The 15,307-nt window shown below is 50.3% G+C and overlaps 1 protein-coding gene across 7 annotated transcripts in view; it reads right to left on the bottom strand.

Annotated features, from left to right (window-relative positions):
- Erg (ETS transcription factor ERG) overlaps positions 1–15,307 on the bottom strand; it is a 208,968-nt gene that overhangs the window by 37,210 nt on the left and 156,451 nt on the right. For all 7 annotated transcript variants that reach the window (XM_040750404.1, XM_040750407.1, XM_040750410.1 and 4 more), the window contains one exon: positions 11,603–11,820. In XM_040750404.1, coding sequence (XP_040606338.1) covers positions 11,603–11,820 — 218 coding nt within the window. The remainder of the gene's footprint in view (positions 1–11,602; positions 11,821–15,307) is intronic.

Genomic DNA, 15,307 nt, shown 5'->3' with positions numbered 1-15,307 from the left:
GAGCACAGCCAGGCATAAGTCCCATCCCAGGGAGTCTGACAACTCTTCTGGCTTCCATGGGCACACGCATGTACACACACACACACACACACACACAGCACAGACTTGTACAGACACACACACATACACATAAATAAAAAATAAATCTTGAGCTGGGCGGTGATGGCTCATGAACTCAGGAGGCAGAGGCAGGCGGATCTCTGTGAGTTCAATGCCAGCCTGGTCTACAGAGTGAGTTCCAGAACAGCTCCCAAAGCTACAGAGAAACTTTGTCTCAAAAAAACTAACTAACTAACTAATGGATTTTGGAAAACATAGTTCTACCGTTCTCCAAGCGAGCTTACCCTGTCCCCAAGTGCCGAGGGACTGTCTCAAGAAGCAGCAGGGTCACAGATAAACCACGCAGAGATAGGATGGCTTGCCCAAAGCTACATGACCAGTCCTAGAAGAAGCGGCATTTAAACCCTGATATCCAAGGTCCTGAATTCAAGCTCTTTACCAGCGCACGCTACAACCTCACTGGCACATCCACAAAAGCAAGACGTGGTTGCGTGGATGCTCAAGAGACTATCTCTCCAAAGACTCTCCTTCTGGAAATGGAGCTGGCTGGTGAGGACACATGACTGTGTTGACTGAGTGGGGAGCGCCCACATGGGAGGTAGGCGGGGCTTCTAAGAGCACTCCCAAGGAGGCCGTGCCTACGTGGACACACACAGGGTCTTGGGGTTTGATTGAAAGGTCACTTGGCACTGCAGCTGAAGGTTGCATGTTAGTCCCTAGACGTTTTGGGAGGCGTTCTGCGTGGTGCGTGTCCCACAGCGGTGATGGATGGGCATAAGGGCGACAGAGCTGAGTGGGGGTGGACCTGACTCAGATCATCGACTGGTGTGAAGAGACGGCCGAGGACCAGGGCAGACAGCAGACCACTGGGAAATCGGTTGAGGACCACGACAGACAACAGGCTGATGGGAAAGTTGTTGACCAGATTTTTAAGACCTAGCGGCGTGTAGCCCAAGAAGAAAGTCTCTTTCAGTTGTTTCCATACATACTTTTTTTTTAAAGAACTGGTAATAACTCTGGGAAAAAAAACCAACTGAGAAACATACAATGAGGTCTTTTGGTCTTCGAAAAACAAAATGAGCTTGGCATCTGCAATCCGTTTTCTCACACGGTGTCTACTTACGGCTGGGCGGACTCCATCGTGGAACAAGCCCACAGTAAATGGCAGAGCCATGGCCACTAGCCTGACAAGTTTGGCCCACCGTCAGCCACCACCCTTGTGAGTGTACGAGGCCTTCATTTATCTAGGAATGTTACCGCGTATGAACCTGAGCTCCTTACTCATCTTCAACCTGTGTCTTACCCTCCCTTTAGAACAGCTAGAGGAGACACTCGGCCCTATATAAAATCCAGGGTCAGCCAAGGGGGATCTCAGGAAACCGAGGTATCTTTGCTTTGTGTAGGTAGAGCCGACCCGCCAAACCTGCTGAATACATGGCTGCCCTAGGAGACCTGTCCTCCCTCACCTAGTTCCTCCCTCTCATTCCTGCACAGGAAGGTGACTCTCCACTGCTCTATGAGTTGTTCTACACTGGGATAGTCCTAGTTTTGTTTTCAAATGTCCTTGCTGCTATAGCAGGGCTCTCTTTCCCAGAGACATAACAAAGCAGCCGGGTGGGTTCAACCGTCTTTGTCCTTGACCCACAGGGATGAGGGCACAACTCCCCAGCAAGCAGGGGCTGTGCAATTCACACCTCATTCCTTCACCTACAAGCACGCATGCAGCCTTCTATAATAGCAGGCACTGCCTCAGGTGCGGGGAGACATCAGGGTTCCTGACTTCAGGGAGTCACGCTGGAGTGGCTAAGGGCCTTTAATTTTACATCCCAGAATGACCAAATGCTGGTGAGACACCTCAGTGAAGCTCTTGCCTTACAAGGATGAGGATTTGAGCTTGATTCTCAGGACCAAATAAAAACCAGCCCAGGAGAGGTGGAGACAGGGGATCCCTGGAGCTCACTGGTCAGCCAGCCTCCTGGATGAGCTCCAGGCCAGTGACAGATTCTGTCTTAGGTGACAAAACAGAGGGTGTGGTGCTTCAGGAATGATGGCCAAGGTTGTTATCTTGATTCTTCATGCACTTACACACAGGGATACCTACACACAGACACACAGACAGACAGACCCACACACACAAAGATTCATAGAGGTGCAATGGCCTAAGAGACAAGGGTCAGTTCCATGGAGCACCCCCACCCCCACAGGGCTGGCTGGGGATGAGCTCTCCAGGCCTGGGCCCCATTGGAATATAACTCAATCTAACCTCCCCAAAGCCCCTGCCTAGCCTAGCGTTAATCAGCCAAACCACCCTGCCCAGGTTTCCCAGTGTGAATGGAAGCAACTCCCCACAAAAGGTATTTTTAGGACCCCAGACAAGGAGTGGATTGTCTGGCCAGCTCCGGGGTAATTTGTGGGTCTGTTTTATTTCTGAATCAGACGCAGTGGAAAAGCTGCTTCAGACCCCATGGCCCAAGCAGCGGGTGGAGCTCGGTGTGATTCATGTGCAACTCCAGGCTCAAACTGAAACCATACATGTTTGTCTTCACAGCTGCGTGTTATTTTTACTCTGGCTAAATATTCTCTTACACCTGGAATCTTTGCCTCTTCCCAGCAACCCCGGCCCTCCCCCTCTGTGAAGCAGTCGAAGGCAAAATTAATTAAACGCTAACTCGACAACAGTTAGTTCTTTGTCTCCCAAAAGGGACTTGACATTTCCCCCTGGAGAAAGTTTAATTATTTAAATACATGCTTCTATTTACAGGCAAAAAAAAAGAGATGGCTATCGGTGAGACGGTGCCTCCTTTGGTTCTTGAAAACTAGAGGGAACTTCAAAACTTGTGGAGGGATTGTTATTTAGGGATTAGAATACTCTATAGAACACAGAATGTGACTTCTATAGTTACACCACGAAGATCGGACACAGCATCTCTGCTACGTGTGAGTTTCTTTAGCTTTATCTGCAGTGCATTTTTCAGAGAGGAAAGAAATCACTGGGCCATCATTCTGGGGCTCTGAGGTGTGCATGGGTGCATGCGTGCGTGTGCGTGTGCATGTGCGTGTGTGTGTGTGTGTGTGTGTGTGTATGTGTATGTGTGTTGCATGGTGTGCACGTATCTGGTGTTTCCATGTGTACATGGTGTATGTATTGTGTGTGTGTGTGTGTGTATTCACATGTATGTGTGTGTTTAATGTTGTGTAGTACACCTGTGTGCATGCATGAGGAAGCCAGAGGTTGATATCGGATGTCACGCCTCAATTTATTTCCAGCTTGGTTTCGGGAGACTGGGTCTCTCACCGGGACTGACAGCTTACCAGTTAGGCCAGGCTAGCTTGCCGAGGAGACCCAGAAGTGTCCCCAACCCCACCCAAGGGTAAGATGGAGACACTACGCTACCAGGCCCAGCATTCACATGGTGCTGGGAACCCAAACTCAGGTCTTCATGCTTGCACAGCAAGCACTCTAGTGAACCATTTCCCCATCCCCAAGCTTTGGATTTTTATGTTTTAAAATACGTAAATTCTGATCCACTGAGGTGACTTCACTGTCGAGACAGAAAATGCCAAGGCAAGACCCAGCAGCCCCTCAGCAGTCCCAGAGAGGATCATGGCTGTGTGTCCCTTCTTTCTCAGAATGGTCTGCATGTGCTTCACCCCCTGAGGGAGGAAATATGAGAGGACACCGAGGAGAGGGAGGAAGGGGAGTGAGACAGCAAACGGCAGAGCCTCTGGGTCCCTTCCTAACCTCGTCCTCTGTACACTCAAGTCTCGCTTTTGCAGCATGGTGAGCTAACCTTCACCAAGACACAGGGTTCGCACGATAAAAAGAAGCCATCGCTAGCAGGCCTCTCCGTGGCAGGTGTAGGTGGTCTCCCCCGATGTCTGATTTAGGAACCCAGTGTGATGGGGTTGGCTGGACTCTGGGAGGATGCTAGGACACAGGGATGGAGCCTTCTCCTCAGGATGGGATTGTCTTTATACAAGAGAACTCCAGGGCTGGGGGAATGGCTCGGTGGACAAAATGCTTGCCATGCCAGAGTTCAGATCCCCAGCACCCACATAAAACCTAGGTGGGTGTGGCCCCACAATCCCAGAGTTTGTGGGGAAGAGACAGGGGATCCCCCAGGTAGGCTAGATAGCTACATGAGTTAGTTGAAAAGTCTGGGTTCAGTGAGACACCCAGTTTCTGTAAGTAAAGTGAAGAGAACAATTGAGTGAACTCTCTGATGCCAGCCTCTGGTGCTCTCAGACTACAGCAAACAGACACGCATACCATGCAGCAGAGAGAGAGAGACAGACAGACAGAAAGACAGAGACCGAGGCAGAGAGAAACAGAGTGACACAAAGAGATCTACTGCAAACAGGCACACATACCATGCAGCAGAGAGATGCAGAGAGAGAGAGACAGACAGAAAGACAGAGATAGACAGAAACAGAGTGACAGAGAGACACAGAGACAGAGACAGAGATAGAGAGAAACAGAGTGACAGAGAGAGACAAAGACAGAGGGAATCAGAGACAGAGACAGATGGAGATACAGAGAGACACAGAGAGAGAAAGACAGAGAGAGAGACAGAGACGGAGACAGAGATAGAGAAACAGAGTGACAGAGAGAAACCAAAAGACACAGCGATGGAGGGAGACAGACAAATGGAGATATAGAGAAAGACAGGCAGAGACAGAGAGATAGACAGAGACAGATGGACAAAGACAGAGATATCAAAGAGTTTCTTCCTCAGTCATGCGAGGATGCCCAGGAAGGCACCCTCAGTGATGAAGAAGCAGGTGTTCACCAGACACCAAATCTTCCAGTGCCCTGGTACTGAGTCCTCAACCTCTGCAAACACGAGGAATACACTTCTGTCGTCTGGAAGCCACACAGTCTTGGGTATTTTTTTGTTATAGAAACCCAAGCTGACTAAGACACTCGCCATTATAGTTAGGAAAAGCCACTCATCTGAAAGCCTCCAAGCGCTGTGCCAGCCACAGCCTGGAGGGCAGCCGAGCTTAATTAGGAGGCATCTTTCTTGCCAACTCAAGTCAGAGCCCCAAGGCAGAAAGGAGCAAATGCAATTAGTCCATGGAATATCACCGACCCCCCCCAAATAATGCTTAAGGCTCCCCAAGTACAAGAAAGCATATGTATAGCAAACCCAAGTGTGAAAAAAACCAGCTAGTGGAAAAATAGGCCCATGCATTGCTTCAAATATTTAACATGAGTAAGTTGCCCACGGAAAGAGAGTTCTTGGCATTCAAAACCCGAGTTAGAAACTGTTATAGCAGGCACACAAGGCACCCTTTCTAACACGGTTGACAAACAGAAGAGGGAGTCCCCGAAACGGAACGTTAAAGTTGTATTTCCAGTGCAGCGAGCATTTCCTGAGGGCCACTGGAAAGGGTCCACCCGTTAAGACTTTTAGGTGCAGTTCCTGTGGGAGACACAGTGGAGGTGGAGGTCGATGCAAAGATGAACAGAGGAAAAACAAAACAGTGTCTCTGACCAGACCAGGTCAAACGCAGACATGAAATCAGAAAGGGGTGGGGGCCCCACACACTGCTGTGTCACCATTCCCCGGAGAAGACTGCCCAGGGGAACGCACAGTGAAGGAAATGTTCAGCTATGTGGGAAGGCCCAGAGGGACTGAAGAGGCATGTGGGTCGAGGGACAAACTGCCTACAGACCGTGGGTTCGACCTGGCTACACAGACTTCAGAAATTCCAGGAACTTAAGCAGAAAACAAACAAACAAAAAAAGATCAGTCTAACTGTAACTGTGCTGCCTCGTAGTCTTAGAGGAAACTGGACATCCTCTATCTTAAAATACCTCTGAACAGTCACGGCGCCTTACAGAAATGTTTACCAACGGTGGCTTTCCCAGCTCCCTCTCCCAGGCCGCTGGAGCACATCTCTACCTTACCTCAATCATCACAGGGTCCTAGACATTCCCTGTGTTTACAGCACCTGTTGCCAGTCTCTGGGGATATATATATATATATATATATATATATATATATATATATATATATGTTGTTGTTTGAGGCAGGGTCTTATGTAGGCCTGGTGGCTCTCAAACCCCTCACATAGCTAAGCATGACCTTGAACTCCCGATCCCACTGCCTCTGCCTCCCGAGTGCTGGGGTTATTAATGCAGGAACCACCTTGCCTGTCTTAAGCAGATCTGGGTGTGACTCGCAGGGCTGTGCACAGGAGACAAACACACTGCCAACTTAACCAACTGAGCTACATCGCTCCTGATAGACTGTATGCTCCCCTCGGCCCCATCTGAGCAGAAAATAATATAATGCCCACAGCACAGCATGCCACTGGGAAGTCATAGCTTGAGACGCTATGAGCATGTGTCAGGTCATTTTTTTTTTTTTTTTGGTTTTTCGAGGCAGGGTTTCTCTGTATTGTTTTGGAGGCTATCGGTCCAGCCCAGCCTCTAACTCACAGAGATCCGCCTGCCTCTGCCTCCTGAGTGCTGGGATTAAAGGTGTGCGCCACCACCGCCCGGCTCGAGTCGGGTCATTTTTTAAAGGGGGTGGTGCCATCCTGTGCAGTACTAGGTGACACCAACATCCCCTGGTCTCCATGCCCAAACACCTGGGGAATCCCGGGTACACACACACACACACACACACACACACACACACACACACACACACACACACACGCGCGCGCGCGCGCGTGCGCAGACACTATCTTTCGGACGTTATCAGCCTCCATCTATAGGCAAAAAATCCCTTGGGCTGGGACCCATTGGTGGAAAGGGTGAAGGTTTGCAGCACCAATGGAGGCAGGAGAGTCTTTCTTTCCTCGCACTGTTCACCACGGTAGCAGAGCACTTAGCTCTTTTCCCAGTGAATACACATCCCGCGATGCTTTCTCCCTGCCCTTGTCACCCTTCTGCTCTGCAGAGCCCCAGGACAGCACACCCCAGTGCCCTGCAAGAGCACGCAGACCTCAGCAGCAGCAGCTTGGGAGTCTGGGTGAACTCACAGCCCTCCTTCACTGGCGAGCCTCCTGGCTGGCTCTGCGGTAAAGCCAAGGTCCTTCACAGGTACCCTCTACAAACTCACCCCCCCATTGCTCCTCCTCCTGGTCAACTACATGTCAAGGGAGTCATCCCTCTTGCTGCCTTAGGCCAATCACAGGGCTTTTGCAGGGCATTCCCTTAACCTAGGATGCCCTTCCGCTGTTTGGCCAAGAGAATCTTCTCTGCTATGGCGTATTCAGAGAATTGTCCTTTTTCCAAGAGGTGACCCTGCTGAGTCACCTTGTCTGCAACTGCCTCCCTTTCCTCCTCAGCATTTTCTCTGATTTATCTTGCTGTGTGTTTTAAGGAGTCATCTGATCAAATGGCCGCCTTCCTCCCTTGCAAGCCTCATGGCAAAGGATTTTTACTGCTCTATCTTTGGAATAGTGACTGTGCGCAGTAGGTGCTTAACAAACTGTGCATAGTAGGCAATTAACAAACTCAGTTGAACGAATGCTTCTTCAATGACCGTCACGTCTGAGATCACAGGGCCAACCAAGGGACCCACTCCCCTTCCTACAACCTTGTTCACACTTCATGGGACATGCCATTCAAGTAGCACATCACAGGGCAGGAGACTAGCTCTCAGTCGGTAGCATACTTGCCTAGCATGTGGGAGGTGCCAGGTCTAGTTCCCGGCACTCCGTAAATCAGGGGTGGTGGTACTCCCCTGTAATCCCAGCCACTCTGAAGATGGAGGTAGGGAGGGGAAGAGTTGAAGGTCATCCCTAGCTACACTGGACATTTAAAGCTAGCTTTTGGGCACACGGGACCCTGTATCGAAGTTTAAAAAAATACTTTAAAACAGCACATCAAAAGTGTCTTGCCATCTGACGGCTGGCCGGAGTGAGGCAGGTCCCATGTGGTTTGCCGGGTTACACCAAGAGACTGGGTGTTTCTCCCCTCTCTCAGTGGTACCCCCAAAGCGGTACTTCTCAGCCACTAGAATACCAGGATGCCCTGCAGGGTTCTTCATTTGCCACGCAGACTCAGGACATCTCTTCAGGTCCCAAAGCCTTGGGGGGTCCAGGTAGACGGAGCTCTTGTCCCCAGGTCCTGGTTCAGGACCTCGCTTTGAGAAGCATCACCCCAAGGAGACCCTCATCTGCCAGAGTCGATGAATTCGTGGCTCTAAGGGGGACACGTCCGGGAGCAGGGCCCTTGGCATGGGAGCGCAGCTCATACGGTACCAGTAGCTGCGGGGCCTTAGGCAGGCCGCCAAGAACTGCCGTCAAGGAAGTGTGGTGCGTGTGTGCACATAGACTCCTTTCAGGGCAAAGGGACGCAGCTCACAGAAAAAGAAGATACCTGGGGATCACTGCATTAAAGCGAATTGAGTCTGTCTCAGAAAGACAAATGTCATGTTTTCTGTCATTCGCGGTTCTTAGAGACTTTTTTTTTTACCGAGTACGTAAAAATCACATGTGAACACATTACATGAAGGTGTAAGTACCTCTGTCTAGATTGAAGAAAGGGTGGAGAGGACCAAGAAATGAAATGAGGGGATATCTGAGGTATTTGTTCAATATATAGTACAGATTCCTATGGATATTTAAAACAGGAAGGAGAATGGCCCGTTGCGGGTGGCAGGCAGAGGCAGCCATTTGATCTGGCTGCCTGGGTCGCGGGAGCACAGGGGAGACAGCCTGATGGGCAGAGCCCCGCCACCTGGCAAAGGAAGGCAGTTGGTGCAGCCACGCCTTAGGGAACACTAGCTCTGGCCTGTGCGGCCAGCCTACAGCGAGCCATGGATACCCCACTGTAGATGGAACTGTGGGGGGGGTGGGGGCTGGCAGCTGGGAGAGGCTGGTGCCCCAGGGGACCCTTGGTGCACAGCACTAGCAGCTGGTTTCAGTTTTGAACACTGCCAGCCGACTGTAGGAAGCCCAGGGTGTTTCCTGTGAGGGAGGGAGAGGCAGGATCACCCCTGAACCCTGAAGCTGGGTGGTGATGGCCAGTGTCTACAGGACAACTTGAGATTAGCTTCTGTCTGCAAGAATCCTGCATGGCCAAGACAGACCCACGAAGACTGCCCCGCTGTCTCTGCCACCGCAGCGGCTCCCTTCTCTCTGATGTCCTTTGTTATGTTTTCTAAGAACAATCTGAATGGACACAGTGCTCACGCAGTCACTTATGTTTTATGTCAGGTTCAGCGGGCTCCACCATGCTGTCCCTCTCTCCTCCCTCCATCTTCCCTCCTTCCTCTTCCTCCTCTGCAGGCTCCTCTGCGGTGATGGATAGACAAGGACAGAGACAGAGAAAGCCACAGCCAAGGGTTCTGCCCCACGGGGACGGAGGTGGGCCTGGCTCTGCCAAAGGCAAGGCTACGAAATGCACTTCTCTCATGAAGCTCCATAAAGAGCAGCAGAGACCACGCAGGTCCCAGGCCAAATGCCATCGCCGGAATCCAGTGTTTGAACTTGGTTCCAAAAGGCACGTCACTTATACTCCATATAAGCCCAGGTCAGAGACAGGAGAATTCACCGGGCTGGGGACAAGGAGATGGGCCAAGTCTTCGTCAGACCTGAAGGGATTGGGCACAGCCAATCACTGAGTCCCCTGTTGCCACCTGTCTGTGGGTGAGCCATGTCCGGCTCTCAGCGTTCTAAGTAGACGGTGGACACCTCCAAGCCCTGCCTCCCCTCCGGCACTTCTCCGAGTAGTGGGACAACCCCCACACTCTCAGTACTTACAAGGCAGAATCAGGAAGGTTCCGAGTTCAAGGCCAGCTTGGGTGACATAGTGGGGGACTCTGTCTAGAAAAACTACAACCAGAAAGCAAGCAAGCAAAGAAAGCACCGAGTGGGGGCACCTCAGAGGCCAGGCCAGTGCCCCTTGCCACCCACCGCCCCAGGCTGCCCCAGAAGCCACGCTGCTAACAGCTCCTTGGAAGTTCTGTGGTTGACACCTGTGCTGACACCACTAGGGCAGCTGACGCAACGATTTCCAGCACTTATGAAACACAACAATTCAGACATATTCAGCATTGAGACACACACGTAACGAAGCGACCCTCTCATAGCTGCGGTGTGTGTGTGTGTGTGTATGTGTGTGTGTGTGTGTGTGTGTGTGTGTGTGTGAAAGGGGTCCTGGGTGTTGAGCCCAGCAACTCTTGGTTTCCATCCAAACTGTTGAGTCCCTTTAAGCTGCACGTCTAGGCTGGCCAGCCGAGTGCCTGCTCAGAGGTTTCCTCATCCATCAGATGGGAAGAGGCCTCCACCCCCTGGTGCTGATTAGAGGGTCCATGATCTACTAGGGATGAAGGGGCTTTGTGCTCCTGAAACACAAGGAAATTAGGACTCTGTGTTTAATGGAGATCGTAGTGGATTATCTTTGTCTCTGGTTTTACACGTGTTCCCCTGAGTATACATACAGGATAGCGTAATGGAAATTAAGCTACCTACCTACCTCTGTCTGTCTGTCTCTGTCTGTCTGTCTGTCTGCCTGTCTCTCTCTGTCTCTGTCTCTCTGTGTGTATGTCTCCCTCTGTCTCTGTGTCTGTCTGTCTGCCTGTCTCTGTCTCTCTCTCTGTATGTCTCTCTCTGTCTTTGTCTCTCTGTTTCTCTCTGTCTCTCTCTCTCGGGGAGGGGAGAGCCACAGTATACAGTAAGGAATTCTGGGGACAGCCTTAAGCATCAGTCTTCACCCCACAGACTTTTTGAGCCCCGTCTTCTTGTAGTTTGGCACTGTTTATGTCAGGCTAGCAGGCACCCGAGCCCCCCAGGAGTCCCCAGCGCCTGCCTCCCATCTTCTTGCAAGGGTACTGCCATTACAGACCTTCGCTATTATCCGTAGCTTTACTTAGGTGCGGGGGATTCGAACTCAAGTCCTCACACTCAATGTGGCAAACGCTTCACCCACTGAGCAATCTCCCTATCCCTCCAGCTACTTTTCCGACTTCTGTGTGGATGAAATGCTCCGGATTTCTAGGGATGGTTGGAGGAAACATTCTAAGAGCCAGCCACGTTTCCACGACAAACTCGAGAAACAACAGCTATGTGAGGCCGGAGAAGCCTAAGTTGAAATAAAAGCATCGTTCATTAAAGTGCATTAAAGGGGGACAGCCACCGCCGGACAGCAGGCTAAGGCTGAGTGCGCAGACAAGGGGGACCCACGGGCAAAATCAAGTGGTTTGGACAGATGCTACACTGCCTGGCCACTAGTTGACACTGTGTCTCCATAGAAACACAAGACAGCAGTCTTTTCGAGGCGATGAAGCCTCAGAAATGAACTCTGCCATATGCGAGCAAGGCCCCCTCCCCCCCAGCTCTTGCACCTGGGACACAGAATTGAGCAGCGGTCTTCAAAGACAATTCTTGGTAAACGCACTATTGGTTTTGCAACCTCTGTCCTCGGCCCAAACCACTGGAGAGTACGTTTTCCTAGAAGTGTCCCGTTACGAGATAGCGGCCTCACTCTCTGAGAGCCCTTGAAAGAGAGCAGAGGAGCTACACATCTCAGCAGACGGGAAGAATCCAGGTCTGAAGAGGCAAGGCCAGCTTTGCTTACCTGGAACCGTTCACCTGGCTGGGGTTGCACTCCATCTTGATGGTGACCCTGGCTGGGGGTTGAGACAGCCAGTCCTGCTGGGGGACTCGAGGACTCATCTTGGATGTCTGGCCATAGTCACTGGAGGAGGATGCAGTCATCTCCGTCTTAGCCAGGTGTGGCGTTCCGTAGGCGCACTCGAACAGCGACTGGTCCTCGCTCACAACAGATAAGGCCTCCTGGGCGAAGAGACAGAGAGGGACACGGTGTCTGGGAGCCATCTCCAAATTCAGGGGACCAAACTTTACGTAGTTCCAAAGGCCTTCCTCGCTACCTTCTACTTAAGAAAGGAGGAAACAAAGTACCTTTGTTCTCTTCGCTGCACACTGTAAAAAGTTGGAGCAGCCCAGCCTAGACGTGCATAGTTGTAGGTCTCAAACCCCCTAGCCTGGACTGTGTGGGGGCAGACAGTACCCACTTTAATCTCAACACAAGGAAGTTGAATTTCAAAGGTCTCAGAAGACATCCAATTGCATCTGTCATCATTTGACAAATGCAATCTATAATTCAAGTGGACAGGTCGCAGAGCGGTGGCGAGGATTAGAGAAGGAACCGTGAAGGCTGACACCCAGGCACCTGGTGTACCCCACGTTCCGGGACACTCTGAAAGAGGAGTCCTCAGAAGAGAGGAGGGAGACACGACACCAGAGGACAGCCAAAGGCACGGCCTTTTCCACTCTGTTATTAGCGGAATAGGGTTTCACACAACGCTTCCCATGATGGTGGCCACCTGGGTGGTGAAGGAAGCAAAATAAAATAATAATAATAATAAAAAGCTGTGAGTTACCCAGATGCCTCCAAATACCGGGATGTTTGAAAGATCTGGACCAGTAAAGGACTAGCCCAAGCTTGCTGATATTTTCTTCTGTCCTCTGATATTTTCTTTCTTTCTTTCTTTCTTTTTTTGAGAAAGAAAACAGCAACTTGTCCCAATGGGGACTTTTTTTTTCTGTGCTTGAGCAAGTGGTAGGCCTATATTTGTAATGGAGAGTCCATGAGAGAGTCAGCGAGGGCATTATTTGACTTAGAGATTTCAGCTGCTTGAATGACACATCGTACAGCTACTGCTTACGGAACAATCCGATGTTCTAGAACAGGAAAAAAAAAGCCCCTCCTTAAGACAGCTCATGACTGTGTCTGTTTTCATCCTTAGGAGGCCTGCTCAGCACCGTTATCAACTAAGGAGAAGTCCACCGGCGCTGTGTGTGTGTGTCCATGTGCATGTGTGTATGTGTGTGTGCCCATGTGCATGTGGGTGTGTCTATGTATGTCTGTGTATACACATGTACAGGTCGTGTTGATGGAAGGTATCTTCCTAAAATTGTTCTTCATCTTGTTATTTTGAGGCAGAAACTCTTCCTGAACCTGACGTGAGTTTGCTTGACCTCCTAGTGAGTGAGCACCCGAGCATTCCTGTCTCTGCCTCCCAATGCGGGGGATTCCAGGTGCATGGTGCGCACGATCACACCTGGGTTTAACATGGGTCCTGGGAACCTAAATTCAGGTCTTCATATTTCTATGCAAAACACTTTGGTCACTGAGCCGTCTCCCCAGCCCTGGATATATATTTAAATTGAACTTGGGACCCAGTGAGGAGGTGGGGGAAAAGCCTTAGAAACCTTTCTCACCATCACCCAGAACCGTCAGAGCTGAGCTAACCGTGAATGAGATGCCAAGGCAAGCCAGGGAGTTTGTGCAAGCCAACGTCACCACCTGTTTCCTGGTTCCACCGGGAAACGTGCTCACAATGGCACTCTAGTCTCATTCTTCAGGCAGACCTTAAAGGGAGCAAAACTGCTCACACAATCAGTAGCAGAGTTTTCCACAGCACCCTGTTGAAGATGAAGCCTTTCCTCCCTCCTTCCCTCCCTCCCTCCCTCCCTCCCTCCCTCCCTCCCTCCCTCCCTCTCTCCCTCCCTTCCTCCCTCCCTCCCTCCCCAGACATATCAGAACCACACCTTTCCATGAAGCAATCCCCCTCCTCCCTCGTTCCTTCCACCGTATTTCACCACCCCATTTCAGCCCCCCTCCCCCCTGGGACCAAGCATCTCTCTGTTTCCCACAGGCACAGGCTTCTTTGGTTGACTGTGCTGAGCCTATGCATAAGAAGCAGGCGAAGGAACCCTCTGCCCGCCTCTTAATGGGGGTGGCAAGTATCTGTGCACACACAAAGCTCAGCCTTGACTTGAGCCTGCCATAGCTCTGTAGCACCTAGGGAACGAGCACGGAGGGAGTTGCAACAGGAACTGAACCATGGGTTGTGTCAGCCAGAAAAGCCAGAAGCAGGCGCAAGGCGGGGTGTGCATCTTGGCTGTGCAACACATTCATACCCACACACAGGTTGTGAAGTTGCAGCCCCAGGAGATGGGGGTACCAGGGGCACCCTGAATGTCAGAGCATATGAATTACAAAGCAGCCTTTCCTGGTCTGGGTCTCGTTGGATGCGTGAGTTAAAGGACTTTAACCTCAGAGTTGTAGAGTCTAATAGGTTCCCCAAAGTCCAATAAAGTCCAATAGACCTACTAAAGCTGGGCTGTTACATGTTGGATTTATTTTTTTGGGCAGGTCCCTCTTCTTATGGTCATGTGGACAGTTTACATCCTCAGAACAAAAAAACCAGGCTGGCAGCCACTCCTTGTCAGGCAAGAGGACTCGAGCGAGGCTCATGAAGAATAACACACTATGTTAATGTTAGCTTTGGCTCTTTGATGAGAAGACACATGAGTAAAATTATCAGAAACTGGAAAAAACAGGTTACACAGAAGGGACTGGAAAAATGTGTGGTTGCGTTTTAAAAAAAAAAGTTAGAAGTCTTGAATAGCAACAAAAGAATAGTAACTTAAAATTTTTATTCTCCGAGTACAGTAAGATATTCTTGTCAACAAAGCCATTGGGAAAATACATGTGGTGCGGGGTTGTTGGGGGTGGACTGAAATATCCCCGCTGAAATGAGGCCTAAGTGTGTGCGCTTGGGAAGGGGTCGTCTCACATCTGGCAAAGTATAATTTCACACATGGTCTTCTAAAGAAAGAAATCAAAGTTAATTGAGATCGATTTAAGTGGGGAAAGCCTTAAAACGCCAGCGATAAGAAGGGCACACGGCCTTTCTTCCCCTCAGAACATTCTAGCTAGAGCTGCATAAAAATGGGGAAGCTGACGCAATCCAAACACTCTGCTGCTTTGTTCACGAGGAAAGAAGGGTTCTAAAAGGGCTGACGCTCTGGGACAATGCTTCAAAGCAGGTAAAACATGGAGCCCATCCTAAAAAGAAGTCCAAAAGCACCCCCCAAATAACACACACGCATACGCAAAACACACACAACACACACACACAAAGTACATAACACACACAACAGACACATACAAACAAAACACACAGACGCACAAACACACACAACACATACAGACACACACAAAACACAGACACACTAACACAGACAACACACACAAACAGACACACAAACATACAAACAAGACACACAGACACACAAACACACACAATACACAGACACACAGACACACACAAACAAAACACACACAACACAGACACATACCATGCACACATCACACACACATACACACAAACAAAACACACATATACACAAACAAAACACACATACACACACAGACACACAACACAAGCATACCCACAAACAAAACGCACAC

This window comes from Mesocricetus auratus, unplaced genomic scaffold, assembly GCF_017639785.1.
Source record: "Mesocricetus auratus isolate SY011 unplaced genomic scaffold, BCM_Maur_2.0 Super-Scaffold_100008, whole genome shotgun sequence".
Lineage (NCBI taxonomy): Eukaryota > Metazoa > Chordata > Mammalia > Rodentia > Cricetidae > Mesocricetus > Mesocricetus auratus.
The sequence above is the reverse complement of the archived record's forward strand: the minus strand, read 5'-3'. Positions and strand labels throughout refer to the sequence as shown.